The sequence below is a fragment of the Siniperca chuatsi genome, linkage group LG17, assembly GCF_020085105.1.
Source record: "Siniperca chuatsi isolate FFG_IHB_CAS linkage group LG17, ASM2008510v1, whole genome shotgun sequence".
Taxonomy (NCBI): Eukaryota; Metazoa; Chordata; class Actinopteri; order Centrarchiformes; family Sinipercidae; genus Siniperca; species Siniperca chuatsi.
Genome location: NC_058058.1, coordinates 22,491,587 through 22,519,483, shown reverse-complemented (window position 1 = coordinate 22,519,483; position 27,897 = coordinate 22,491,587). Strand labels below are relative to the sequence as shown.

The window sequence follows — 27,897 nt, the reverse complement described above, 5'->3', positions numbered from 1 at the left end:
GAAAGAGTTTCACATTGTAGTCAGTACTGCACAGTCACAATGTATTTGACAAAAGAATGTGTATCATGCTTTTTTATTAACAAGAGGAAAACTTTATTTTTGATAAGGATTTCTACAGACTAAACATGTATTTATGTATTGACTCTGAGTTTAAAGCATAACAGCACATGGAAATTATACAGGAACATGATGTACAATATGCACAATGCACAATTTATATACAGCATATGGTTGACAAGTACATGCTGACTTTGCACACACACGTCTTAAAAAAGTTTTGTTTTTCAGTCTTGTTCCTGTTTGATATCTGCTTCTCCCCACAAAGCATTTGTACCTTTAATGGAAGGTAAGATTTTCTTTCATTGTTTTGTTTTCCCTTCTCTTTTTTTCTCAGTCTTTTGTCTTTACCTGTGACTTATTTTTCTTGTTTTAAAAGCCTGATATTTTTAAATCTGTTCTTTCTTTTTTTTACCCTAAAAGTGACTAAAAATAAAAGCTAACAAAAGTAAGAGCATGAAAATATTTATATTTCCCGGATAAAGAAAAGTTTGTTGGGTATATTGTGGTTGAAAAGATTTCCATTGGTCAAGATAATGGCAGTACAGTCTCTGTATTATTGCTATTATTCACTCCTGTTCACTCAAAGCCCTGTAATGATCGATCCTTCACAATCTGAGTTTCCACTTAGCAGGCGACACACACTGACCCGTGGTCACATTAGCACTCACTTCCAAAGGAGACAGAGGGACACTTCAACATTGATCAGGTTGTTTTAATCTCAGTAAGATTAAGAGCCTTCCAGTTAATTACAGAACAAAAGGCAGGACGCGACCACTTTAGATCCTGAACATGATTAAAAGGAATACAAGTGGATAAGCACACTTCTAAAAGCCATCGCTTTTTAAAAAAAAAAAGTTCTAAGCCAAAGAAAGGACCGATATAATTGACCATTACTCAGTTATACGTAGGTCATTTAATATTGAATGTTGCTAGTAGTAGTCGACTATGTTTCCTGTATTTGCTTTTAAGGGAATGAAATGAAAAGCCATGTATGGAAATTAAAAATTTCTGACTGTGGTGCTCCCAAGTGGCAGATAAAAAAAGACACTCTGGCAGACAACAATACACGCCACTGCTATCCCTGTAGCTGGTCCCAACAGCCGGTTTTCTTAGCTTAGCATAAAGACTGGAAACAGCTAGCCTCGCTTCCGTCTAAAGTTAACCAAATCCGCCTACCAGCCCCTCTAAGGTTCACTAACACTTCATATTTTGTTTGTTTAATAAGTACAAAAGCTGAAGTGTAAAAACAACAATTTAACCATTTCCCAGGCAACTAGTGGACAATCCAGGAAGATAATGGTCCAAGAAATTTTCATTTTACACTTTGGTTTTTGTATGGATGGAACGCTAATCTGCTTTTTCAGGACTGTGTAGGTGTGGTCTGATCAGATTTGATTGACAGTGCTGGCAACGTGAGCAAACAACATCAGATCAGGTTTTTCCAACTGATCCCTGCCCATTTAAAATCAGTGAGAAAGGAAAGGACAAACAGACAAACATAGAAATCTCTCATACATTACAAAACTGTGGTGGAACATTGTGTGTTCATATAGGGCCACATCATTCGTAGTAAGAAGCTGTTTGAGAAGAAAGAAGAGGCTTTTAAGCTATTTCTAATTTTGCTCCAGATCCTCTGTGGTCCCTGGTCCCTGTACCCAATGTTCGGGACCCATCGATCTGTATTCTACTGTTGAAATGGACTTGTCTCCCAGTGACAGATCACTACATCCTCCTTTGTATGCATTCTTAATCAAATAAGCTGCTCCTACTTATTAACTTGGACAAGCTTACTTCAGATAAGCCTGTCTTTTTAAGCCACCTCAGAGGGGGAATCAGCCCCTAAAGGTGATGAGAGTTGACTCGGGGAGTCCGAGATGCAAGCTTTAGGTCGCTGTGTTATTGTGTGAGGCTTGGCCCGAGGCTCCAGAGAGAATCACTTCCTCTAATGGAAAACTATTGTCTGCCACTGAGGACATACAACTGTGTGGAATACGGATCAGCCTATCTGGACTTATGCACAAGACAGAATGAAGCTCTCTATCCGATAGAAAGCTATTTTGGAATTGTAATATCCACTGAAGTCGATTCTGATTAAGCAATACATCTGGAATAGACTGTACTCTTGTGTGTGGCTGGGTGGTGTTTTCCAGCATTGTGGTAATGCATACAGCAAACCAAAAAACAGCATACAAGAAAACAAAACAGCTACCTTTTCTAGTGTACTGCCCCATATTTTAACTCTGGCAATGGGACTAAACATCTAAAACTGCCATAACGATGCAACAATAAGGCACTTGTTGAATTAGTTATTCATTGGAGTGGATTGGATGTAGGTTAATGAGCGCAACAATATGAGATTAAAAGTGTCTTTGCTAGAAATATGATTCCCTTGGCATATTGCATTATTCAGTCATTCATCCTAATGTAAGTAGTACAGTACAACAACAGTCTGAAGCAAGAAAGACACAGGGCAGGTTCACAGTCAGTTCAGAGTACACTACTGTGTGTATGTAAAATGTATACAGAAGCTCTGAAGGAAATATTCTCCGACAGATTGTCCCAGAGGACAGGGAACTCCATTTGCCTCACGGGTTTCCTCTTTCCCTCCCTTTCTCCGGAGAATGACGATGTGTGATACATGCATTATCTTTTTCCTCCTTTTCTGCATCTCAACAGGTCACTCTCAGTCTCGTCCCCCACAGGATTCATCTCAGTCCAGACTATGAAAACTTAAAAGTCCACCGTTTGGCCAAGGACAGATCCTTTGTGAAGATGGACGGCCTTTTCAGGATTTGGTTTGACATTGCGTGGGCTTGAATGTTTGGAGGGAAGCTCGTGTGTGGTTTGTCAAGTCTATTAAGAGAGGAAAGAAGAGAAAGATGAACAATATGAGCTTAAAAAAATGAAAAAACAAAGCAAAGAAGGACATTTTTAGGACTGTCCTTTTGTCACATTCTGGTATCTGCACTTTTTTGGCTAACGCAATCAGTCAGGCATTACGTTTCTCTACTTAATACAAGCACAGGGTGTCATTTTCAAGCTGCAGCAACAGGGACCCCGTTGTGGTTCAGATGACACAGAGTGCTCTTATACACTAATTGCATAAGTACAAAGTGAGGCAGAATCTAGTGGGACAGGAATCCCCTTGGGCGGATTGAGGAAAGGTATACAGGAGAGCTGAGGGTCGATCCTCCAAACTAGGGGCGATTCTGAAGGATTTCACAAGCTCCGGAAAAAATATTTTCAACATTAAACATCCGTCAAGAGGACATCAAGTTTCCTCAAAGTCACATTAATATTTGATATGTCATGATAACCCTGTGTCCTCTGTAGAATATTTCATTTTGTACATCCTAAGGGTTTTCAAATCAATCGACACCCAAACAGGTTGGACCATCATTTTTCTCTGAGGGTCACCCCTTCATCTGGGAGGATTTCTGTTGTTAGACTGTGGCTAACCCTAGCCCTAACTCTTATATAACTGCTTATACTGCATGGTTCAGATCAATGCATATTATCACATATCTTAATAATTGAAAGAACACTTAAATTGAGCTAGTCTCCATTTTTCTGTAGACGTCATGGAACATTTTCAAGAATCTGGAGGGCTCACCTGATCCAGCCTCGAAGCTCAGATATCATATTTGAACCCATGGTTTTCAGGATGGTAAATGTTACATGCACAAAATCATCATAGACACCAGAGATATAACATACATCTTTTAAGAGTTGAAAGGAACTGTGAAATGAAGCTATTGGCCTTTTTCTGGCCTATACTTCTTGGAAGCTTTTCAAGAATCCCCAAAGTTCATCTGATCCAACATTTCAATATTTTTGTCCCTTATTTGACCCCATACTTTCAGTATATTTTAATTTTTACATGCAAAACATCATCATAAACATCTGACACATAATGCAGAAAACAACATACCTTTAGCACCAATGAGATAATTGGATGGATGTCCTGGTATAGCTGGGACATCGACCTAGAAAGGAATATAAACAACACTATGACCACGCAAGTTCACAGCAGAAACATATTTTAAAACAAATGCCAAGACACATAATATTTTATGGTTCAATTATTGTAAAAGAGGATATATTTTATCAAAGTCTTAGGAGAAAGTTATTTCACTATACAGTTCGTTGAAATATTACTGCTATTTATCATACTTTTTTTACAGCTTTTTGTTACATATATCTAATTATTCTCAGCTTTGTGGCTGGATTACGGACTTAACAGAGACAGGAAAACATATTACATTTAAGTTTAGAGAAGTTTTATGTTCAACTACGTTAGGGGAGAGGTTAAACTGGGTCAGGTTGTTTACCTTGTGGAACGGAGGTCTTTTTAAACAGCTACTGCCATCCTCTCCCTGCGGAGGTCAGCTGGGGGTCATTTAGAGTCTCTTTAATGGACGGGGCAAAGGCAGGCTCTTTAAACGACTGGGAGAGGGTCACATGACCGGAGGAGAACAGAAAGAGCAAAGCAAGAAGAGAGAGCAATTCCCCCCCTGTACTGAACCGAACATGGCCAGAGGTCAAGGAGGCTTTCATGCGGTGTTGCGAGCCGTTTCTGTCAGGGTAAACACTCAGAGAGTTAATGTGTGTGTTTACTGATGGTGCTTGACGTGATCAGCGTTCGCTTCACATCGAATTATACGAACAAACAGAGTGGAGAGAGTTTCAAGAGTGGCGATATTCTTATCGCTAAATCTTCTTAATCTCAGTTGGAGAGATTTCCAACAAAATGCATCACATGGCGTTCAAATACAAATAGGAAACCGCTCGTATCAAATTACCAAGGTCATCTACAAGGTCACAAACAGCCATTTGCTGTTTGCACTGTTTGTAAGAATTTTTGGCAATACCATCTTGCTAACACTTTGGATTTTATGCTAGAACATATGTTGTTTTATTTTGTTTTTCACTTAGTTATGAAGATATACATTGTGCTTTAATTAATTACAGGCTTCTAGCTACTGGATAGATATTCCAAACTTAGCTAGCTTTTTCATTTGGGTTTGTTAGTTTAAATTAGAGGGTTTTTTTAAAAGTCCATAATTATTCTCTCGAACACAAGGGTTTTCTTTCAAAATGTTTATTCAGCATCAACAAAGAAGAAAATATTAAAGGGCTTACATAAGCTCAAAATCCATATAGCTGAACAAATCTCCAGATGGAAATGATTACCAATGCACCAGCATGTGATTTAGTGGCTCAAAATTGATTATTATGCCTACAAAGTCAGGAAAGTATCTTGTATTAAATCAAAAAATGACATCGAAATTACTTATTTAGAGCATCTAAAAAAAATAAAAAATTAAAAGGCTCCTGGACTGTTTTGCAGCTCTGGTTGTTCGGTGTACATAAAGTATGAGCGGCTATTTATAGATGTATTAAAGTGGATGTTTTGGGGGCATAATCATGAACACAACTACATAGGCTTTTCAAAATAAAACAGCTGACAATATCCACAGTTACACACCATGCTTTTATAAGCCCTTTAACACTAAAGAACTATTATTTTACAAAAAGGAGGAAACAGCAAAACAATATGTATACAGTATGACTTTTCTCTTTTTCAGTTTGTAAATGTTTAATTTACAAGGGACACAATTTCACCAATTACCCCTCAGAAAAAATATCTACAGTACTGAACTTTCCTAGAACGAAGCTACTACATTTTAAAGTGATCAACCACGCAGTTCAAAGTTTGAAGAATAGAGGGTGATAAATTAAGTTGCAGCTGGCAGCTGTGTAGAAACATTGTATTGACAGCTTATAGTGATTCACTAATCATGACCAAGTAAAATTGCTTGATACAATTTTCATTGTTGAATTCATTCTTCACAATCACATAGCTGAGAGAGAAACTTAATATACTATGGAGTCTTTCTTAATCTCAACGTCCAGTCAATTTCTCCTAGAGGAAAGGATAGATTACCTCAATTGCTTTACACATTTTATCCAGTTGGAGTATGTTTTTATAATCAGGGGGATGCCATTTTTGAAAACCAGTTTTCACTTATTCAGTGTCTCACTATCACCGTTTCATTTGTATTATTTTGCAGTTTAGTTTTCAATTCTAAAAAGGTGGGAGCGTCCATAAAAAATCCATTACTTGTGATAGCCTCAGGTGCGAGTTGTATAAACAGTTCAATATCTGGAGTATGGCTGATCTCGGTACACTCCCTTGGTTGTTCGTGCTGATGGTGCCTTGCTTGCCCACTCTTCCAGACCTGATTAAGAAGAAAAGAAAAGACACAGATGGGGAGTGACTGCAGAGGCATTATACTTAAATCATTCATTCATAACAACCCGTGTAAGTCTTTCAAGCTCTGTGCAAATATTGTAAAAATGCTCCCTTCTATGAAAATAATGCAGCACAAAGTTGTGAGCACTTGAATGTCTGGTATTGATGAAAATCATCTCATAACAAAAGCATCATTTCAAGCCAGGAATACAAACAGTGACTCACACCAAGAAGCTTGACTTTCAGCTAGAAGGATGCATCTCAGATAATTGAATGAGAGGATCAAATAGCTTCCTGAAAAGGACCCGTTTAGTGGCTCTCAGCGAAAAGGTCACAATTACCATTAGCCCAAATCAGCCCCTGTTCACCCACCTGGTACTGTCAATGTGAAAGTGCCAGTATCGATGGCACCCTTTGTCTGATCTTCAGCCAGCGCTGAGACTTCCTAAGAGCTGAGGCTCACAAAGGGTTGTTATTTTCTGTGTACAGGCTCTCTGTTGGCAGCACATAGCCAATACCCTTAATTAAGCCTGTCACCCTTTTACTGACAGTCACTTTGAAGAAATAGACCATGGTAACCTTGTGTTTCGAGAACAAGGATGCACATCAACGCTGTTTATCTGTTTCCTTTGAACTGTCGCCCTTTTTCTGTGTGACCCGTGCAGCAGCGGTTTTTATTTTATGTGGAGTACGCAGCACTCTAATGAGCTGAAGGCGCTTAGTTCTTCCACCTGTGTGGTCGGAAAAGTTGGGAAAGTTTTTATTAGCGTTGACTTCCAAAAGCACATTTAAATCTCTTAACCGTGAAATGAACAAACGTAGGTCTTCAATATCTTATATCCTCCTGATGCAGAGTACATAATGGTCATTTTTCACCTTGTTTTGCCAGATAAGAACTTAAAGTGTACATTTTAAAAGCCAAAAACTTCTCAGAACAAAATCCCAAGTCACTTTAATTTTATTTTAAGACGAACACTTGGAAATGATGCATTGCAGTGAATAAAAAGGAACTAATTATGTTAGTCAGTCAGTCGCTAACTAAAAATGTTTAAAAAACATTTAAATATAATGCATACTACATATATGTAATCTTGTCTGAGAGATGATTTCTATTTGGAGCTTGTAGCTGAACTCAGCAGACACAAATGCACTGCACAACCCAACACTGTGTCCTCAGATTTGCACCTACATGGTGTAGAATAGTTTTTGTTTAAGATAATTAAATGGTACACACCGGTACCAGAGTCTAAATAACTGATGCTTGTACTTCAGCTCAACCTTCAGCTGTACAGCAGCATGGTCTACTGTGCTGTATTCTATATTAGCTCTGCTATCATTCAAGTGCACTCTGCAGCAGATATGACCTTGGCACACTTTTTACTGTATCTTGTCAAAAGCTGACACAGTATTGTTGAACATTATCTCAGTGGTTTTAACTTTCTCTGAACTTTGTGGCAACCGGAGCTATTCACAGCTTTTTTCAGCCTCTAAACCAGAGACCAGTCACTGAAAGTGGCCTTCAACAGAAAGCTGATTGCAGAGCCACACATTACTGTATGGCTGTGGCACAAACACACTCACCAACATTTATTTGCTTTGAAAACAGTGCTTGAATAAAGAAGTCACATGAGGTTTCAGTAATATACAGCTTCACACTGCAGGCTAGAGATTTTGTTAGCTGGGGATGGGAGTAAAGGGATCAAACAAAATCTGACTGCCCTGTATATTTAGCTGAGCATGATGAACTTGATGATATGTAAGAAAACACAAAGACATATCTTCATATAAGCATCCACGCATACTTCATTATATTCTGCTAATAAGCTGCTGACTGTTATCTTTGTAATGTCTTTGCACACACTGAAAATGTTAAAAATTCCATATTAACTCACATTTAATATATTTTTATTTACACACAAACCCCAAAAAGGCGTTTCTGTTATTTCGCAACAGACAAAAAGGTTTTCTGCATTTGTCAAAAGACCTAGCAGGGTAAAGCAAAGTAGATCTTTTGCAGCTCCACTATCAGCTTGTTAAAGTCTCCCAGCTTTTGACATTGTCTTTTCCTCACTGAAGTAAGGGGATCATCAGTTCCTGAGGGCACCATCTGATTTGGTATTAGGATTTATTTGCAGTCAAAAGCTAAATTCAAAAATCAGTCATCAAGTCAGTGCGTAAGGTTTCTGATAGTAACGTTGTTTTGAATAAAGGACTAAAATAACATTTTAAATAATCTGATTTGGTGTACAAACTCTTTAATATTTACATTTTTGAGGGTAATTTCCTGTAGTTTCCGCAAAAAGAGATTACTTGTTTGTTAATCATGCTTGTTTTTTGTTTTCTCCCAATGAGCCAAACGAACTGAAGGAGTAAAAGTTACTCTGAATAAATCATTTTTATTGTGTCTAAGATATCACACAATTACCCAGATGCTATGGCAACTGAGATAAAGCCAGCAGTGCAGTCAGGGACTAAATTGATGTTGTTCTGACAATTGACACAATATATATTGGAGGAAGAGAGGTCTGCAACTCACCATACGAATCATATGTTTCCCCACTGTGTCCGTATTCATAGTAGTCATCTGAGCTGTAAACAGACAGAAAAGTGAGGTGAATATCAGAATGTATAAATAAACATGAAATAACAGAAAAATATTACATTCTGCATCAAAGAAATTGCAGTTATCAGCAAATAAATGGAATGTTGCTCATTTTCAGTCCTATTGTACAACATCAAAGTAATAATTATAATGATGCAATCACATATAATTTATGCAGTGGCAATAAAGAAAAACACACAGGAAGTGTTTCTTTTTTAGATATACTCTGCTGGATATAAAAGTAAAAAACAAACGAGGCAGCTTTCAATCGCTCAAAAGTTCAGCCACATTTGTGGTTCTACAAGGCAATTTCCTCCACCGTATTTCTGCACAAACTTCCAGTTCCATATCACTGCATATGGAGATCTATGAGAGGTGGCAACTTTAATGAAAAATAAAAAAGATGGGGAGGCAAGTTGCATAGCGGTTCATTTCTCGCTTATTTATTTATTTATTTATTTGCGGTCACCGGTGAGATGCTGACAGAACAATCCTGCGTCAGTATCATTCAGCAACAGCGCTATCATTCAAGAGAGGCAATTCATCATAAGGCTGCCACTGAGCCGACACCAGCCATCACAGCTGGGTCCTCTCCGCCTGCCTGTCAGTCAGTCTGTCAGCGACAGCAGCACCTCTCTGCTCTCCGGATTAGAGAGCTGAAGGCACCATCCAAAACCCCAACACACCACATCAACACCGCCCGACTGCCGAGGGCAAAGAGGTGACAGTAATGACACACCACGGTGGAAGTAACGGATTACATTTTACTCCAGTTACTGTAATGGAGTAGCTTTTTGCGGTGTGATCTTAAAAAGCCAAACTGAGGCCTGAGAGGTTGAGACACTTCACTCCTCTATCAAATTACACCACACTTTGCACCACTCCAGGAAATCAATTTCAACAAATTCTGTCTGCTATTAAGTCTGCTTTTCCCTGAGCAGTAGCTACTTCATAAAAAGAAACTGCACAATGTTGAAAATCGTTAAGTAATTATCAATTGCCACATATTTTTGTTTTTGTATATTCCAAAAAATTCACTGACATACTGAAGATCTACCTCTCGGTGTATCCTCTATTACACTGAGAGGTACTATTAGTGCTACTGTATGGTGGCTCTATTACATGAAGTGCCAGCATACAGGTTTATATGAAGATACACAAGGATATCACACTAAAAGATGTTGTGATTATATAACACACATTCCATTAAACATTTTGTACTTTGTTTGGCATGCGTATGAAAGTTGCCAGTTGCTAAGGGACCTGTTAACATCATGCTAAATGCTACACTTTAGCTGAATGACAGGCCTAAAGCTAAAAGACGTGTTGCGTATTGAACTGATATGGGACACGCTTTGTTTGTATTTTCAATTCCGTGCAAGTCTATGGGAGAGAAATATTGATCTGCTCTGTCCTCTCCCTCTCCCCCTGCTCTCTCCCTTAGCCTGTCCATCATGTTATGTTCCACTACCCAACCAGAGAATGCGCTTCGTGAGTCACGACCAATGAGAAGCGTGAGTGACAGCGTTGCTACGATGCGCCCGACAGCGGCTTTCAACGGGTTTGACAGCAGACCAGGATGAAGTGACAGAGGGGGCTGTTAAAAATTACAAGGGGGCAGTTTTTTTCAGAAAATAAAATTCATTGATTTTACCATGCAATAGCCTCAGAAAGGCTAAATAACAACTTAAGGCTACTGTTTCAAACTCAAAGAATACATTTATTTTTACTGTTAACTGTTGATTAATTTCAATATGGCTATTGTACCCACTTTACCCTTCCCGAAACATTAACCATTCATCAGCGCACACACAAATACATGAATAGGATATACTGTATAGTATTTAATTAGGCTAATATATATCAATCTTAATGTTGTGTTAAAGTTCATATTACAGTTATTGTGTGCTATCCAGATATTTGGACAAATTATATTTTGATGCTTTGACAACATTGTTCTTGAAACTTTCATGCTAATAAAGCCCTTTGAATTTAATTAGAGCACTCGCAAAAGAACGCAGCACTAGCAGAGCGCAAAATATTTTTATTATTTATGAACGATTCTCTGTTAAAATCAGCAGGGGGAGGCGTGTAGAAGCAGCTGTTTGCAGGTTGCAGCTCTCTCCCCCTCTCTCTCGTTGACTGTCCCTTCGATTCCCTGTCCTGTTGTTTCCCTTCTGTCGTTTCTTCAGTACAAGGTAGTTCCGTTCACAGTATGTTCTGTGGATTATCCAGAGTAATGGGGACTTTGTGTCTTGCATGAAACTTTGCTTGGAATTTATTTATTTATTTTTTTAAATGTAATTGTTCTATGCTGTGATCACCACTAACAAACTTGTACATGCCTCCATTGTATTGGGGTGCAGGCAGAAATACAAAAAAAAAATCAAAACCAACAAAATTTTCTGCATTGCTAAATACTGGAAAGTGAAACAAGCATGCTTTCTTGTGTTTTGGGTGAACTGATCCTTACCTTGGCAGCCTCAGCAAAACTGATAATGCCTCTTAACAGCAACCTCATGACAAACTGATTGGCTGTTTTATTGTTTTCTGCAACAGTTTCTTGGTAAGGATGAAAAAGACAACACGAACAATTGAGGACAGTGGAAGGAATCATTTTAAGAGCACTATGGCGGCTCAATGAGACACGAGACAGCTCCCTACAGAGGCTTGCGCCTAAAGTCAGGCTTAGCATAAATTTTACACAGATCATAATTCAACTACAAACAATGCCAAGCCAACAGGAGCAAACAGGGCTTTTCCCCTGTGCTAATATAGTCTCCCTCCAAGAAGCGAGGCCAGCTGCTGTTGCTCTGAGCGTGAGGTTTCCAGTCAGCCCTCACGGCAGAGGTGCCACCATGCATCTGCCACGGATGTCAAGACACTGCAGTATCCTTGACACCACTTATTGGCCGACAGAGACAGAGAGAGGGAGAAGAGAGGGAGACAGAGAGACACGTGACAACTGAATGCATGTTTTGGCTCATCATGTTGTGTACCCCGAGACAAGACCTGACAGGATACTAAATAATTAGATTTCACACTATGCTAAAATGCAGGGGTGTATTCTAGGGAGGTCGCCTTCAAAATAAACATTAATTTTTATGAATGTCAGAAAATCAATTTGCCACAATTCACATGTGCTTGCAGACATATTGGGAAGTATGTGAAATATTGGGTAATCTTGGGCTTTCCTGTACAGCTCTGTGTCATATTTAACAATAAAAAACATAACAAATAACACAAACCAGGATGCTGCACAGCACTGCTATTGCTGACACTATTTCAGAGGCTTGCTTACATGCTGTAGGCGGTCAGCATTTTTTCCCTTCATTTATTTTCACTATGTTTATCTCACCAAAAACTGTAAAAAAAAACAAAACAACAAAAACAACAAACAAACAACAACCTTTTTTTCTCTGTTGCTAAAGGTAGAAAGGACCAATAAAAGCAGTCTGCTGTGCTGAAAGCTCAGTGCAGACCTGCTCTTTGCACAAAGGAGAAGAGTCCAACAAAAGCTGTTAGGCGCCTCTAATTCCAGAGGTGACATTTTATCAATATTGCTGCACATCTTCTCTCCGTAGTTACTTTCTCTTCTCAATTACAGAGACCGGTGAGTCTTGAGACGCATCCTGAAGGTCAAAGATTCCGGTAAAAGTCTGCTTTTGTATAGCCCTAAGTTCGACAGGGTCTGCTGCCCTACAGCACATTTAACATCAATCAGCACTCTGTAGTGTAAACATGCGGAATTTAAGCATTCTAATTAAAAATGACCCTTTTTTATTAATGCTACACAGTAAAGACCTTCAGTGTATAGTACAGTACTAATAGCAAGGGGCACTTGGTGAGAAAATATATGTTGTTGTTATTTGGTCATTTATGTAGAGGAGCTGTTGCTCAGACTTTGTTAGTACTGTATGAGTAAAAATACTTCCATCCAAGAGCTGCAGTGAACATGAGTGGATCTTTTTAAACATTGTATTTTTTCGCATAAAATGAAACAACAAAATCTATGATGTAATGAAAAGTTTAATACAAGTCCAATATATGACACTGAACATTTTCATTCATGTTGCTACAAGCTATCCTGTTTGCTAGCTAGGCCAGCAGACTAAAGTGACTATAAAGTGACCAATTTAGCTAAGTTTTAGCATTAAACATAAAATTAACTTTTTCCCCACATACTTTAATGTTGTTTTTTTAAAACTGGCAAATGCTAACAACAAGAATACAAAATATTTAATGGAATATTGTTGTACTCTGAATTTTGTAATTTTAGGGGCAAGGCGACTTGGCCAGCAGCAGGGAATTTTATTGAGGGCACAAAGGCCACGTGCCAGGGGACCAAGGCCATAAGTAAAAAATGCTATTTTGATTCACTTAAATCAACCTTTTTAATGCCTTTTTAATAAACAGTGTAATATTTCTAGAGAAATAAAAACACAATTTTTATTTTTTAAGAATAATTTATTTGTAATTCATATTAGGAAAGGTTTAGGATCATATACCATCTGTACAATCATTGAAGCCTCAGGACATTAAAATGAGCAAGTAATATTGACAATAATATATGGTGATGACTTTTATTTACATTACATCTATAAGCATATATGTGTGGGACAGACTTATTCACTGTATGTAGTTTACATATTTTGTCATATATCAGATTTATGTATGGGATTGTTCACTATGGAGAAATAGTCAATAACATTAATTAATAACATTACATTTAAACAATAACATTCTGAATTAAACACATAGTTTTTTCTGGAGCTGATGATGTTAGTAGCTAATGAGCGAGCCATCTTGCTTCCTTCTCATCTCTGTTTGAGCCTATGGCTTCAAAACGAGAGCTCTTTCACACTCGCATTTTTATTGGTCACACCACACATGTTGATTACGTTACTGTTACAATCAAGTACATGTACTAACATTCAGTTGCCGGGGCGGACTTGACAGGAGAGGGCAGAGAGGCAGGGCGGGGGAAAGACAAAAACAAAACAGGCAGAGAGCGGGATACCAAAGCCACAGTGACTCATGGGCATTTTCAGGAGGCATCAAGGCCAGACAGAGGGGCAACGACAGGCCGCCGGTGAAATTACTGCCCTGGTTGTACTGCATAATCACAATAATATTCAGCTTGATGCACTGTATCTCCATACAACATTGTATCATCATGCAGATGAAACATTAAGGCACTGTCATGTTCCTTCAAGTAAAAAAAGAAATGTTGCCAGTTGATTTAAGTAATTTAAGGTGGAATGAGGTAAAAGGAAGAAAAAAAAACAGTGGGGAACTTTAACCTGAAAACCTTCTCCTCGTCCTCTGCCGGGGACATTCTACATTTATCATCACTGATCCCAAATCACAGCTTCGCCTATAGTCAAGACGTGCACAGCTGGCAGCATGAACACAAGCATGAGAAGAGGTACCTGGGGTGGTTAGATCTCACTCGAGATATTGCCCTGTCATAGGTGTGAAAGTGCTTTGACTTTCTAAGTAGGTCAACTTTTGATTTGACATTCATTAGCAGAAGGCGTCCGCTGGTTTGTGTCTCCCCAAACTTCCCTGGCCAAGAAACACCCCCACACACATCTATCTAAAGCGCAGGCGTGCACCATGAGAGGCAAACACCACACCTATTAGATAAGTGTGTCTCTTTCATCAGGCATCTGATTCCAGGCCTACTTTTCCACAGGTAAAGACCCTGCCTCTCTAGAGCATCTGTCATCTCTGTAAATGCTTCGTCTTAGGCACTGATGTTGCCGTTCCTGGGCACCACAAAACAGATGGCGGTGTTAAATCTGAATGATGTAGTGCACGTCCCTAGTGGACTTTGTTTTCTTACATCGCCATTACTCTTCCAGTCCTCTGTGATAAATTTGAAGAAATCTAGTAGGAAATTACAAGGGCCTGCAGAAGTAATACAGTGGCGGTTTGATGTGAAGAGAGGCTGCTTTTCTTCTGTTAGCCAATTTCTTAGATATTGCACACTTTAACTGATCATGACTGTGAAACCTCAAAATACTTCCTTGATGCTTCTTATGTAATAATTTTTCATTCATTCTTGGCACAAGGTTGAAAAGGTAAAATGCTGACAAAAAAGGCCCCAAACTGAATGCTCTGATTATCCCGGCTCAGTGTTGATTTCCAAAGACAACAATACGATGAAAATGGATGAAAAAAAAAGCAGCACTACCTTTTTTCACCATTTATTATGAAACGAAGCTCACATAATTTCAAATGGAAACCCTCCTTATGGATACACTGGTGATTGCTCAGTGTGGTGACTGATTGCAAAGCTATCTCCAAATCTGACCCCCTGCTGAAGAGCCACAAAGAGGGACGGGAAAGATTTGACTTTACAAATGAGTCAACTTTCTGGTTTTGAACAGACCATTTATGACCATTTTATGTTGCCTTCTTTTTTGGAATCCTCCTTCAGGGAAAATACTGCCTCTTCAAGTCAGTCTACAGTATTCTTTAAAATCCACCATTTGGAAACATGTTTGGGTTACAATGTGACTATCTGGAATCTGTGAACCTTTGTTATGGCTTAGTTAATGGAAATGACATTTATAATATGCAACTTTTTGTCTTGAGACAGAGAGAGTGGTGTAAACCCCGCCCTCCTTCTCCTCAGATGGTCTAATTCCCACCACAGCACCTGTCACTCATCTTGACAAGCTGTCTACCTTGAAAACAGCATCTAGGTACCCAGCATCTGTGAAGCACTGCAGGCATTTCAGAAGCAGACAGCTAACACAGCCAATCTGCACTAAGATTAAAAAAACACAATGCTGATATTCCCATAGTACTAAATGGGTGCTGTCTGCCTTAGGGCCCTGACACAACAAGCAGACCTCAAAGAAGTAGCTTTGACAAAGGCAGGCTGATCAAATACATTGCGTCACCAGAAATTGAACACAATGCAAAGTATATAGCCTACAGCTAGCCGACCACTGACATGCATATATGTTCTGCGCCTGCAAGAGCGGACAGAACAAGTCACTACTGTATCTGTAATCTAAAAAACATCGCGGAAAAAACAAAACAAAAAAATAAACTGGCCTTCCATTTTTCACCCTGTGAATCTACTCTAAACGGTTTCATTGTATACTGGAATAATACAATTTTTACTTTGTTGTCAGCCTGTGGTCCTCTTGTGTAAGCATAAAAGAAAGGAGGCAAAAATGAGGTAGAAGCTGCAATAAATTGGTGAAATCAATGGTTCGGTCAAACTAATGCCAACAGTTCAGGAAAAACTGCAAAAACTATGGGCCACAGACATTCAATTATGGCAGATGGCCAGCTGATGTGTCAGGGCTCTATTAGTTTAGGTTCACCCAAGGGCGTAGCGGGGAATTCGTGGCCCTTGAAAACCACTGCTGGGGTTAGCATTTTCAGCCACGGCTATAGGGATGGTAATGTTGGTCTGAATATGACTGATGATGACAGGTCATTCCTGACTTTTCTTCTAGTGCCATCAGTAGGATGACATTTTTGGCTTTTAGTGAAATATCTTCACAACTACTGGATGGATTGCCATGGGATTTGGTGAAGACATACCCGGATCCCAGACAATTTAGTCTATTGACTTTGGTGACCCTCTTACTTTTCCTCTAGTGCCACCATAGGTTGACATTTGTGATTTGTGAAATGTCTCAAAAACTGGATGGATTGCCATGAGATATGCTACACACATTCATGTCCCCTGCAGGATGAATTGCAATCACTTTGCTGATCCCTTCACTTTTTTTAGCGCCACCATCAGGTCTTTAGTTAATGACCAAATATCTGCAAAATTAATGACATTCCCATCAGCCTGTTTTGTGCTAACTAGCAAATGTCAGTATGCTAAAATGCTAAACTAAGATAAATATTATACCTGCTCACTATCAATCTGACTACTGAGCTGCTGGGCTTCCTTGATGACCACAACAGCTCAACATCTGCAACACAACATAGATATGAAACTGTATGAATAGATCATAAAGTTCCTAGTCCTATTTCTGCTTTTACAGCCCCTTACTTTGCTGGGGGACCCAACGATTCACTGCTATGACCACCACATTTTATAGTAGTAAGCTGGAGGCTGGCATCTTTTTTGTGGTATTCCTTTATGTTACAAGAATAGGCAGGCTGCTACAGGCATTCATGGTGAATGTAATTTAGCATTAGCTGGTGTTAGTCACCTCAAATCCTCCTTATCTGTTGTATATTGAGTGTCCTTGTCTGAATGTGCATTCAGGAAGATTCTACATAAACAAAACCAAGTAAGCCATGGCAAGTAAGTTGCCATGGTTTGATATCTTGCTCCTCAGTGTTTGATGCAGAGTGTAAAACTAGCTCTTAAGTTGTTCATTGAATAACACTAAGACTGGAGGTTTGAGTGTGACTTGTTTTCAGTAGTTTTGGGGCTCTTTCAAGCAATCAATTCTTAACTGCTACACCATGAAACTTGGAAATCCAGCCACTCTCCTCTGTTCTCCTCTGTGCCTGTCTCTTGTACTAAGATTTACAGTTGTTCCTCAGGGATGCATCTGCCCTTTAAAACACTGTCACACAGCTATCCTTGCGCTCGCGGGCCTCCGGGATCCAGCCTACGATGTAGCGTACCAAAGCAAGATGCAAGTGAAGGTGCGAGGTGTCAGCAGCCGGCACTCTCTGAGGTGTCAAGTATGAAATAATGCTTTGATCGCACCCAAGCTGCGAGAGACGACCTCGCCGTGACCTCACCAAGTGTCCAGCCAGGGCTGTGCCACAGCTGTCATCCTTCTCATTTCCCTACAGAGATGTCACCTTCTCTCTGCTAATAAAATTAAAGACGCTCTCCACATGAGCAGCCCTCTCCAGCCTCCTTGACCTTAGCACTTGATTTGTACCTAAGCGCTGCAGCTTCTGATAACTCTCCTGAGATGAAGCCCTCCGCTGCCTCTCCAAAAAAAGATGATGGCTCAGTGCTCTGTGTTGTATAAACACGGTAAGAGGAGGCTGTGATCTAGGAGCTGGCACACTGACTGCCATGGCTGTCATGCTGAGGTAGCGTTCCACGAGGTTCCCCCGGGCGTTAGCTCTCTTCTGAAACATGTAAATGTCCCAAAATGTCTTCAGGGCGTCTAAAAACAGCTTTTTAGCTTAAGTCTCATGTCTTAAGGTTGTGAGTGCCTTATTTGCCTTTCAAATTTAATTATGTCTAAATTACTCAATTTTGGCTGTTATGTGTGACAGAATGTGTACAGTGTAGTTAGACAGGTTGTCTTGTCTCATTTGGCAGTGGTTAGTATAACCAGTGTGCAGTCTAACATTTTGCTGTCAGTTAAACCCAGTAGAGAACATTAACATTTTATCACTGTCCAACAGTGATGATAACTGAGTATATGTACTCAAATACTGCAATAAAGAAAAATGTTAAAGCCAATATGTGTAGATTTCTTATATAATTATATACTTTTCAATAATTTTGTTGGCACAAGTTTGTGTATACACAAATTAAGCAATCTCAGTGAAAACTGGTGTTTTCTATGTGTTGGAATTTTTTCAAAATGAACACATAGTGGATGTAAAGTACTGGTACTTTATTTGAGTACTGCCAGTTTGTGAAACTTCATAGTTTTACTTGGCTGTAATTCAGAAAGAAGTTTTAGTGTGTGCTTTGTACATAGTACATTTTGCTGACAGGAATATTTAAACCTTTTTTAAATTTAAATGCAGGACATTCGCTAATCGCTAATGTCACTTTCCGAAACACACATAAGTGCTGGCTTATAGTAGCACTGTAACTAACAATAACATTCACTATCGATTAATCTGTCAAATTTTTTCAAGTCTATGAAATTTTTTATATAAAATTTCAGACAACAGTGAAACAGGTGACATCAAATAACTTGTTTGTCTGACCAACAGCCCAGAACCCAGAGATATTACAGTTTGGAATGATGTTAAACAGCAAATCTCCATGTTTGAATGAGTGAATTTTTCACGTTTGCTTCATAAATGACTTAAACAATTAATTAATTTTAATAATCAATCATCATAATTTTCTGATGGCCGACCAATTCATTCAGCACAAATATAGAGTCCTTTCTCTGGTGATTCTGTGTCTGGTGTGGAAAGTCAGTTCTGATTTTTTAAGTTAAAATGGGGACAGTTTTGTGGCACATTATCTAAGATAGTAAGATAATATATTAATCAAGGTATCAGTAAATCCACTGATGCAGCTTTACAACCTTTTGAAGAGCAGAAGCCTTTTAAAACCATCCTCTTCCTTTCTGTTCATGTTCAAAAATGGCAGGAGTGTTTCTAGCATAAGCCATTGGGGTAATACCATGACAGAGAGACTGTAAATTGTTCTGCTTGTTATCCTCCGGCAACTGAAATCCTGCCACACAGTCAGAGCTCAGACTGGTGACTGGGAGCTCCTTAGGATTCGAGAAACATTGTTAGGAGACTTCTCATCCACATACACACACACCAGCACACACACACACACACATGCACAGACTTTCCTGGAGGCCCTGCTGCAGCTGGGACCTGCTATGACTTTCCTCAGGCTCAGGGTGAAAATAATATACCTTTGTCCATCACAAAGCTAAATAGGATTGTCACTGTGAAGAGGAAGCAATGGAAGGACAGTATTATGTTGCAGTATTAACTGCAGTTGCTAAAATGCAATAATTAAAGATAATAAACGGATTACTGTGGACCCGTAATGTAATATATACCACAGACCTGTGGCTTTATGATAGAATGTCTTATACTAATAATTATTTACTGCCTGCAGGACTAAACAAAGGATAAAACAAAGAGAACATGCCACACAATATATCTTATAATTATGGACAAAATTCGATCAGTTATCAGAGAAATACAGCATAAAGTTTATGTTGTATACATGCACATCCTGCAGTAACAGTAACTTTGCAGCCAAATCCAGGACAAAGGACACACAAATAAAAGAAGAAGTAAGTGAATCAGCTGTCTCTGGAGGCGCAGGCTTCGATGTCGGGGCCCTATTAGTTGCTTTGTCTCCCGCCAGATAGCAGACATGAAAATCTCTTTGAGTCGACCCAGCCTCCAGCCTTTACATGATGGACTCCATTTTTCTTCTGTGCCGCCAACAACCCCACCCCCCCACCTTCACCAAGACACCCCACCATTATTCACGAGGCTGCTTTTAAAACAAATAGCTGCAGATTCCTGAGGCGTACCTGTGTTGCCCCGAGCAAGCATCTCTACACCTAAGCACCAACACTTCATGATACATCCCTCGGTGTGTTAGAGAGGGAGAGGAGTGTGTGTGTGTGTGTGTGGGTGTGTGATCTGCCCCCCCAAAAAAAAGAGAGATAGGACAAAAGATGGATGAAGCCTGGGTGACATACGTCCTGACACCACCACAAAAGAAAACATCGACCACCCTGCTAACAAAAGCCAGGAGACAGAACAATGTTTTTTTCCCTTCTGTGTCTGTTTTCCTTTTTTCCAGTTGCTGTCAATACAATCCAATTTTTGACACACTAAATGTGGCAACGATCATTCTTTCTTTGAAGTGGCACAGGCAGGCATACATATTTGTAGCACATTGTGTGCTGATAAAATACAGTGGGACACCAACAAACAAAAGGGAAAGCCTTTGACATTGTGTGGCTTGGAGAGAGCGATAGCTCCCTGGATATAAGAAAATCAATATTCTGCATTTAGCTGTGCTGGACCCTCTGTTAAATGGAGTAACATACCACTAAGACTGTTTATTTTGCAATGACATGAGAAACACATTGAGTATTGGCATTAGCTAGATATTTTAAATGGTGATTAAAACAAAGATAATATATTTAACGTAATGAGCTGCAATTAATTCCTTGGAGGAAAATGTGATATGTCGCTGAGTCTGCTGAGTTTGGTTTGTTTTGAGACCACAGATTCAAAAACAGAATACTTGAATTCAAGATCCTGTGATACATCCAATCTTTTCAAATCTTCTGAACCTTTGCTTTTTTGAGTTAATCTTAAAGGTCAACTCAAAGGTCAGTCAAAACATTTCACACTTCACAAAATACTTCATTAACAGGAAGTGTTCCATCAAGTTTCAAACAGGGCAGAAAATGAGCATAAATGACTCCTAACAGCTCATGCACCATAATCCAGCTGCTGTGAACCCAAAAGACTTCAAAATCTCAATTTGACCTCATATTCTTTTACATTTACTCAAGCCCAAATGGCCAGACTGCAGTGAAGTCGCTGCCCTCAGATGCTGCTCATTAACTTGTATTTTAGACTTGGAGACACATAAATGCAACTCATTGCATATTCAAGTGCTTTTTAATTCAGTGCACTCACTCAAGATGTTTGGAGTATTGTCATTGTCACGTTTTTGCCCTGGTATGAACTCCAAAGCGTATAACATGACAACCCAGTTTGAATTTCTGAGTTACATATTACTTAGAAATACACTCAGTTGCTAGCAAAAACTAACACAGTCTAATACAACAGTCCTGCCATAAATCTTCCCTTCATGAAGGTTATAATGTTCAGTTTCTGTTGAAAGTGTTTTAGAGAGGTGTTTATTAAACTGTATGATCGTTCCGGACGATGTATTTCGTTGTGCTGTTGAACTGTATTGCATTATACAGAGAGCTGTTTCTGTTATTTCGCTTACCCTCATTGATTTAAAACGGGTGGAAAAAATAATAACATAAAAGCTGCAATTATTGTTTTTTTCTTGTTGTGGCGAATGTGTTAGCAAATATTTGCCTATTAACACTTCCAGCAGACATGGAGCAACATTAGCATTCATTTGGATTTCTGTTTCTGTCATACCTGGTGAATGTAAGTCGAGTATTCACTCTCATTTAGCTCTATTTGTGTCTCCACCAACCACCAGAGAAAAATATCTGGCTCCTTAGCTGCTAAATGCTCCTCTACAGTATGTTCACCAGCTAGTTGCTAACTTTGTGCCATAAAAACAAAGCAATGAACAAAAGGTGCTAAAATGTCAAGTAAAGTATAGCTGAGGGGAACTGCAGAGGTAGGTGATAATTTTCGGTGGGTTTACTATAGGCGACTCCTTTCACATTACACATAGTTATTCCATACATTAGTAATATAAAAATATTGATTACTGCGGCTTTAAAAGTCACTGACTTACAATTTCTAGCATGAAAGTTGAATGTGCTACACGCCTGACACCGTCACTTTCCCCCTCTCTACATAGGAGAGGCTGCTCCCTGTCCTGAACCTTCGGATTGGGTGTGAGTTGTATGGTGCAGAAATGTGCAACATGGACATAATCCCTAGGAATACTGGGCCAGTAAATCCCTAATAGTAAGGGTTATTTGGAAAAAAATAGCATAACTTACTTTTGTCCTTGATTACTGTAGTTGTTGTCATACGATTCATATCCTTGGTCATCGTAAGCTGTTCCGTAGCCGTCATCATATTCCTTAAGTAACAGAAACAAAATGCAACCAGTTAGATGAGGTGCAGATAAGGACATTTTCCAGCATTAAAAACCTGTCGAAATGTAAAGTGAGAGAACATATGTAGGATAAGATCTACTGTGTGCTGCATTGTTTCTGAAATTGATTTCCTCAAATTCTGAGGCTGATTAAATAGCATATCTTACCAAACCATGGTATTCTATTTTGGAATTTTGTTTTAATATTCATCAAATGGTTACAGAGTAGCTTTTTTAATGACAGATTGCAATGCACTGAAGCATTCAACTTAGCACAGATATAGGTCAAACTGTGTCTGTTGGTATAGCAGCCCATATGCAGCACCATTAGAGTGGCAACTGCAGCCCTGCCCTTGTCTCTGTGTCAACTGACTGACAGTGGGATGTAAAGACTCTCGCTGTGGCAACGTTTCATCACCACCTCAAAGGATGAGCCTTGAACATCTGTTTGTGCTTCAGCAATCTGCCCCGTCCCCCCTCTGCACTCCACCCAGGCCCCCGCCAAGAGGAACATCAAAGCGAACCAGTGCCGCACCCGTCCTAATTTGGGATAAATGGGACTTATGTTCCACAAAAGCCGTCGACCCCTAGCGACACATCTCTCATCCCCCACATACTTCTTGGCTAATTCCATCTGCCCCTGATTTGCATGCTTGAAATGAATGTCGGTAAGATGTAGCACCAGAAGAAAATGCTCATCATATCCATATTATTATTAAGGCCCTAATTCCTGATTAGAAACATGCATTTGCCAAATGTCAGTATTTGAATTGACTCTTTTATCTTTAATCCTCCAGGAACGAACTATGCGTAAAGTAACTGCACATGACTCTCACCGCATGAGGTAATACTTTCTTATTTCTGGGTAAAATAATTGCTGCAACAGTTGGGGGAAACAGGTGCGTTTTAGGAATAATTTTTATATGCTTAAACCACTCCTTGGTCATCCCATTGGGTGGCTTTCAAGACTTGTTTGTGATTCCTTTGTTGTTTGCGTGTGAGTGTGAGGTCTGTTGGTCTTTGTCAGTTCCCTTCTATTTGTGTAGCGGTAGCTTGAAGGGAATTTAAGTCCCTCCTGGCATTTGTAATTCTGCAGTTACAAGAGCCTGTGCAAAGTCAACAATTCCCCACGCTAATGCAAGGTCTAAGTTTAGTCAGCAACTGTACTTTTGACAATATTAAACTCCTGTGTTTGTAGTGCCTGAATAATAATAAACAAAACACTACATGTTACTGTACAATTGAATGCAATCAAACTTTACAATAAATACTACCACTGTCAATGTTATAATGCTCCATTTTTGTTGTGTTAGGTTTATTCAACTTAATGGTGATTTTTATCATATTGTGTTTCTTTACACTGCATTGTACAGGTGTTTCAGTTAGTTTAGTCAGTTTTTCCATCCAACAAATAGATAGGTATGGGTACCGAGGGCCAGTCTTAATTTGATACCAGTACCTGATTAGACAGAAACTTGATACCGATAAGCTCCTTCAGCAGTCGCTGTTGTGTAAGAGAATCATTCATTAATTTGTTCAATGTTCTGCATTTTCTGTTTACCTACCACGAAATGTACTTTTTCACTTTAACTTTTCCACTAATGATGATACATTCCTTAGCAATGCGCGACTACACCGTGGGTGTATTTACTGTGGACTGCAGTCAGGTTGAAATGCTCTGAAGAGCGTGCTAACCATAGCAAAGCCAAAGCAAACACAGCTACTGCTATGTATATGTGTATAAAGGTTGTTGTGTGTACCAGGGCTAACACTGGCCACCTAAAGGGACAACATTTCGTATATTTGCAGTGTTTTGGATTTTCTGCGCAGAGCTGCTGCTCTACTGTCAGTACAGCCCATCCACTTTGCCCAGCTCAAGTTGGCAAGCAGCTCCAGTGCCCAGAATATAATGAGTCACTGCTCTCAACACATGAGCTTCCGTCTGGAGGAGAAGACTTGTTTTTCCAACAACAATTAACAGTATGCCATGATGACTTTGCAAATACATAAATAAATAAATGGCACATTTATGCGCCTGAGTAGTATTAGTACCGATACTATAAATGATCAATACCGATAATATTATGATAAAATAATATTTAGGATCTGTTTGAAGGATAATCACCAGTTTTATTCTGAGGACTGATCTGTCAAAAGAACCAGGCCTCAATCATGAATATGTGTGAGATTACAATACTGAACTTTGTAGACTGAGTCAACCAACCTAGTGTTTTCATCTACTGTCTTAACATCTTGGGCTTTGGAAATACAATATGATGTTATTATAGTAGCTCTTAGCTCGTCTTAGCTGGTAGTTTATACCGCTAAAGTTGAAGGTGGGGAAAAAATAACAACAAGGTTTACATTACAATAAATTCGCAGATGCTTTTCTTTAGAGCAACTGACATCCCCCCCCCACATATACGGGCATCAGGCAACAATCAGCTGTATTTTTCTATGAATTGTTAATACTTCAGCATTTCAAAGAGGTGAAAAAACAACAAAAAAGAATGCAACATACACTATTTGCTCAAAGCCACGACTAAAGTCTTTGAAGCTGAAACAGCTTTAAACAAAAGGCACCTACTGAAGTAAGTTTATGTATTGCTAGAAATGCCATTCCATTTGAAATTGAAATAATGTCTCTGTTTTTGTCAGAAACACGCCTGTTTTTCTCAAAGAACTCTAAGGATCATTCTATTTGAATCTATTTAAAAGTTGTCTCTATTATACAGTACCTATTGCAGGCTGGAATAAGCAAGCAAGGCTTGCCAACCAACAAGCTTGGTTATGAATATTGAATGATAGGAATCTCGGCAGGAGGACAAAAAGGAAAATCACGTTGTTGTGATTGTGAAGGCAGCCTCAGTTGTCAAATAAAATACCTTCTTTCAATACAGAAACATGAGGACAGTCAAAACCTGTGTGATGACTAAAACAACTGTCTCCACTGGTTACATACAGACCATAGATTTTTTACACATAAAATAAGGTCATAACTGTTCTTGACATTTGGACACATGATCATAAATAAGGTCACTAAAGGGAAAGAGCATTCTGTTACCTTCATTTTGCACCTCATAGAAAGTTCACAGAAGTATTGTGTTATTATTTCATTTTCTGAAATTACCTGTTAGAGTATATGGCATACATACATACAGTGGTGTGAAAAAGTGTTTGCCCCCTTACTCATTTCTTATTTTTTTGCCTGTTTGTCACACTTGTTCCAGATCATCAAACAAATTTAAATATTAGTCAAAGATAACACAAGTATACACAAAATGCAGTTTTTAAATGAAGGTTGTTGTTATTATTAAGGGAAAACAAAATCCAAACCTACATGGCCCTGTGTGAAAAAGTGATTTTTCACACTATTAAAACATAACTGTGGTTTATCACACCTGAGTTCAATTTCTCTAGCCACACCCAGGACTGATTAATGCCACACCTGTTCTCAATGAAGAAATCACTTAAATAGGACCTGCCTGACAAAGTGAAGTAGACCAAAAGATCTTCAAAAGCTAGACATCATGTCGAGATCCAAAGAAATTCAGGAACAAATGAGAAAAAAAGTAATTGAGATCTATCAGACTGAAAAAGGTTATAAAGTCATTTCTAAAGCTTTGGGACTCCAGCGAACCACAGTGAGATCCATTATCCACAAATGGCGAAAACATGGAACAGTGGTGAACCTTCCCAGGGTGGCCGGTCGACCAAAATTACCCCAAGAGCGTAGCGATGACTCATCCAAGAGGTCACAAAAGACCCCACAACAACATCCAAAGAACTGCAGGCCTCACTTGCCTTAGTTAAGGTCAGTGTACATGACTCCACAATAAGAAAGAGACTGGGCAAAAATGGCCTGCATGGCAGAGTTCCAAGACGAAAACTGCTGAGCAAAAAGAACATTAAGGCTTGTCTCATTTTTGCCAGAAAACATCTTGATGATCCCCAAGACTTTTGGGAAAATACTCTGTGGACTGACGAGGCAAAAGTTGTACTTTTTGTCCCATTACATCTGGCGTAGAAGTAACGCCAGAAAAAGAACATCATACCAACATTAAAATATGGTGGTAGTAGTGTGATGGTCTGAGGCTGTTTTGCTGCTTCAGGACCTGGAAGATTTGCTGTGATAAATGGAACCATGAATTCTGCTGTCTACCAAAAAGTCCTGAAGGAGAATGTCCGGCCATCTGTTCATGACCTCAAGCTGAAGCGAACTTGGGTTCTGCAGCAGGACAATGATCCAAAACACACCAGCAAGTTCACGTCTGAATGGCTGAAGAAGAACAAAATGAAGACTTTGGAGTGGCCAAGTCCTGACCTGAATCCTATTGAGATGCTGTGGCATGACCTTAAAAAGGCAATTCATGCTCGAAACCCCTCCAATGTGGCTGAATTACAACAATTCTGCAAAGATGAGTGGGCCAAAATTCCTCCACAGCGCTGTAAAAGACTCATTGCAAGTTATCGCAAACGCTTGATTGCAGTTGTTGCTGCTAAGAGTGGACCAACCAGTTATTAAGGTTTAGGGGGCAATCACTTTTTCACACAGGGCCATGCAGGTTTGGATTATATTTTCCCTTAATAATAACAACCTTCATTTAAAAACTGCAATTTGTGTTTACATCTTTTACTAATATTTAAATTTGTTTGATGATCTGAAACATTTAAGTGTGACAAACATGCAAAAAAAAAAAGAAATCAGGAAGGGGGCAGACACTTTTTCACACCACTGTATTGGTTTCAAAAGCTCACCTGTGAATCGTGACTTCTAATACAGCAAATAAAAAAAATGGAAACTCTACTATTCATTTTCTCAAGATAAATTAACGCAATCAATTAGCACCCAGACACAAAGCTTCTGGTCTAGCAGGATTAAAAATGGAAAGTGAACTTGTGATTATCAGAAATGAACAAAGTCTAGGTACTACAGTTCTTGGCTGCAGAGTTTTATCATTTGATGTGAAAAACAGGCATAATAACAGACATCTGATTGCCTTCAGGGCTGAGTATTCAATGGATAAAGACATAGAGCAGCAGTATCATGAAATGCTGGCAGTAATGTACTGAAAAGGTGGGGCTAATTAAAAATAATGAGCTGTCTGGGCCATACCAGTCATATTAGCCACTGATATCATGCACTTTTATCAGTTTAATACAAAGTTATTTCAGTTCACCATTGAGACCCAGTAGAGATCTTAAAACCAAGGAAATGTCTCTCCTGCACATTCAAACTGTTAACTTTTAAGACTTATAAGAAATAACAATTAAATGTGATTATTTAAGTAAGTATTATATACATATGTTATGAAGGCAGCAGAGGATGTGTTCTTTAATAAAGCAGGTCTGAATTTAAAATGTAGTTTTCCTTAACATCCTTAGCTTTGACACTCCTCTGTATATTTTTCAAGTTGCATTATCCACCCAGTGATGCAAAGAAAAGTTGTTGTAACAAAATAAATAGACTACACCTGATATATAAACTTTGCTGGTTCAGTCTGAGGCATGCATTATGCTGGGTGG

General features: G+C 39.0%; 1 protein-coding gene across 3 annotated transcripts in view; it reads right to left on the bottom strand.

Annotated features, from left to right (window-relative positions):
* Nucleotides 1–69: 69 nt before the first annotated feature.
* The window catches only part of khdrbs3 (KH domain containing, RNA binding, signal transduction associated 3), a 105,374-nt gene continuing 77,546 nt past the window's right edge, over nt 70–27,897 (bottom strand). For 2 of the 3 annotated variants that reach the window (XM_044172362.1, XM_044172363.1), the window contains exons 7-9: nt 22,274–22,356; nt 8,853–8,905; nt 5,146–6,302 (exon numbers count right to left, since the gene is read on the bottom strand). In XM_044172362.1, coding sequence (XP_044028297.1) covers nt 6,220–6,302; nt 8,853–8,905; nt 22,274–22,356 — 219 coding nt within the window. In that variant the 3' untranslated portion in view covers nt 5,146–6,219. Of the gene's footprint in view, nt 2,914–3,991; nt 4,047–5,145; nt 6,303–8,852; nt 8,906–22,273; nt 22,357–27,897 lie in introns of those variants that run through there. The other variant, XR_006375285.1, reaches the window with a different exon arrangement.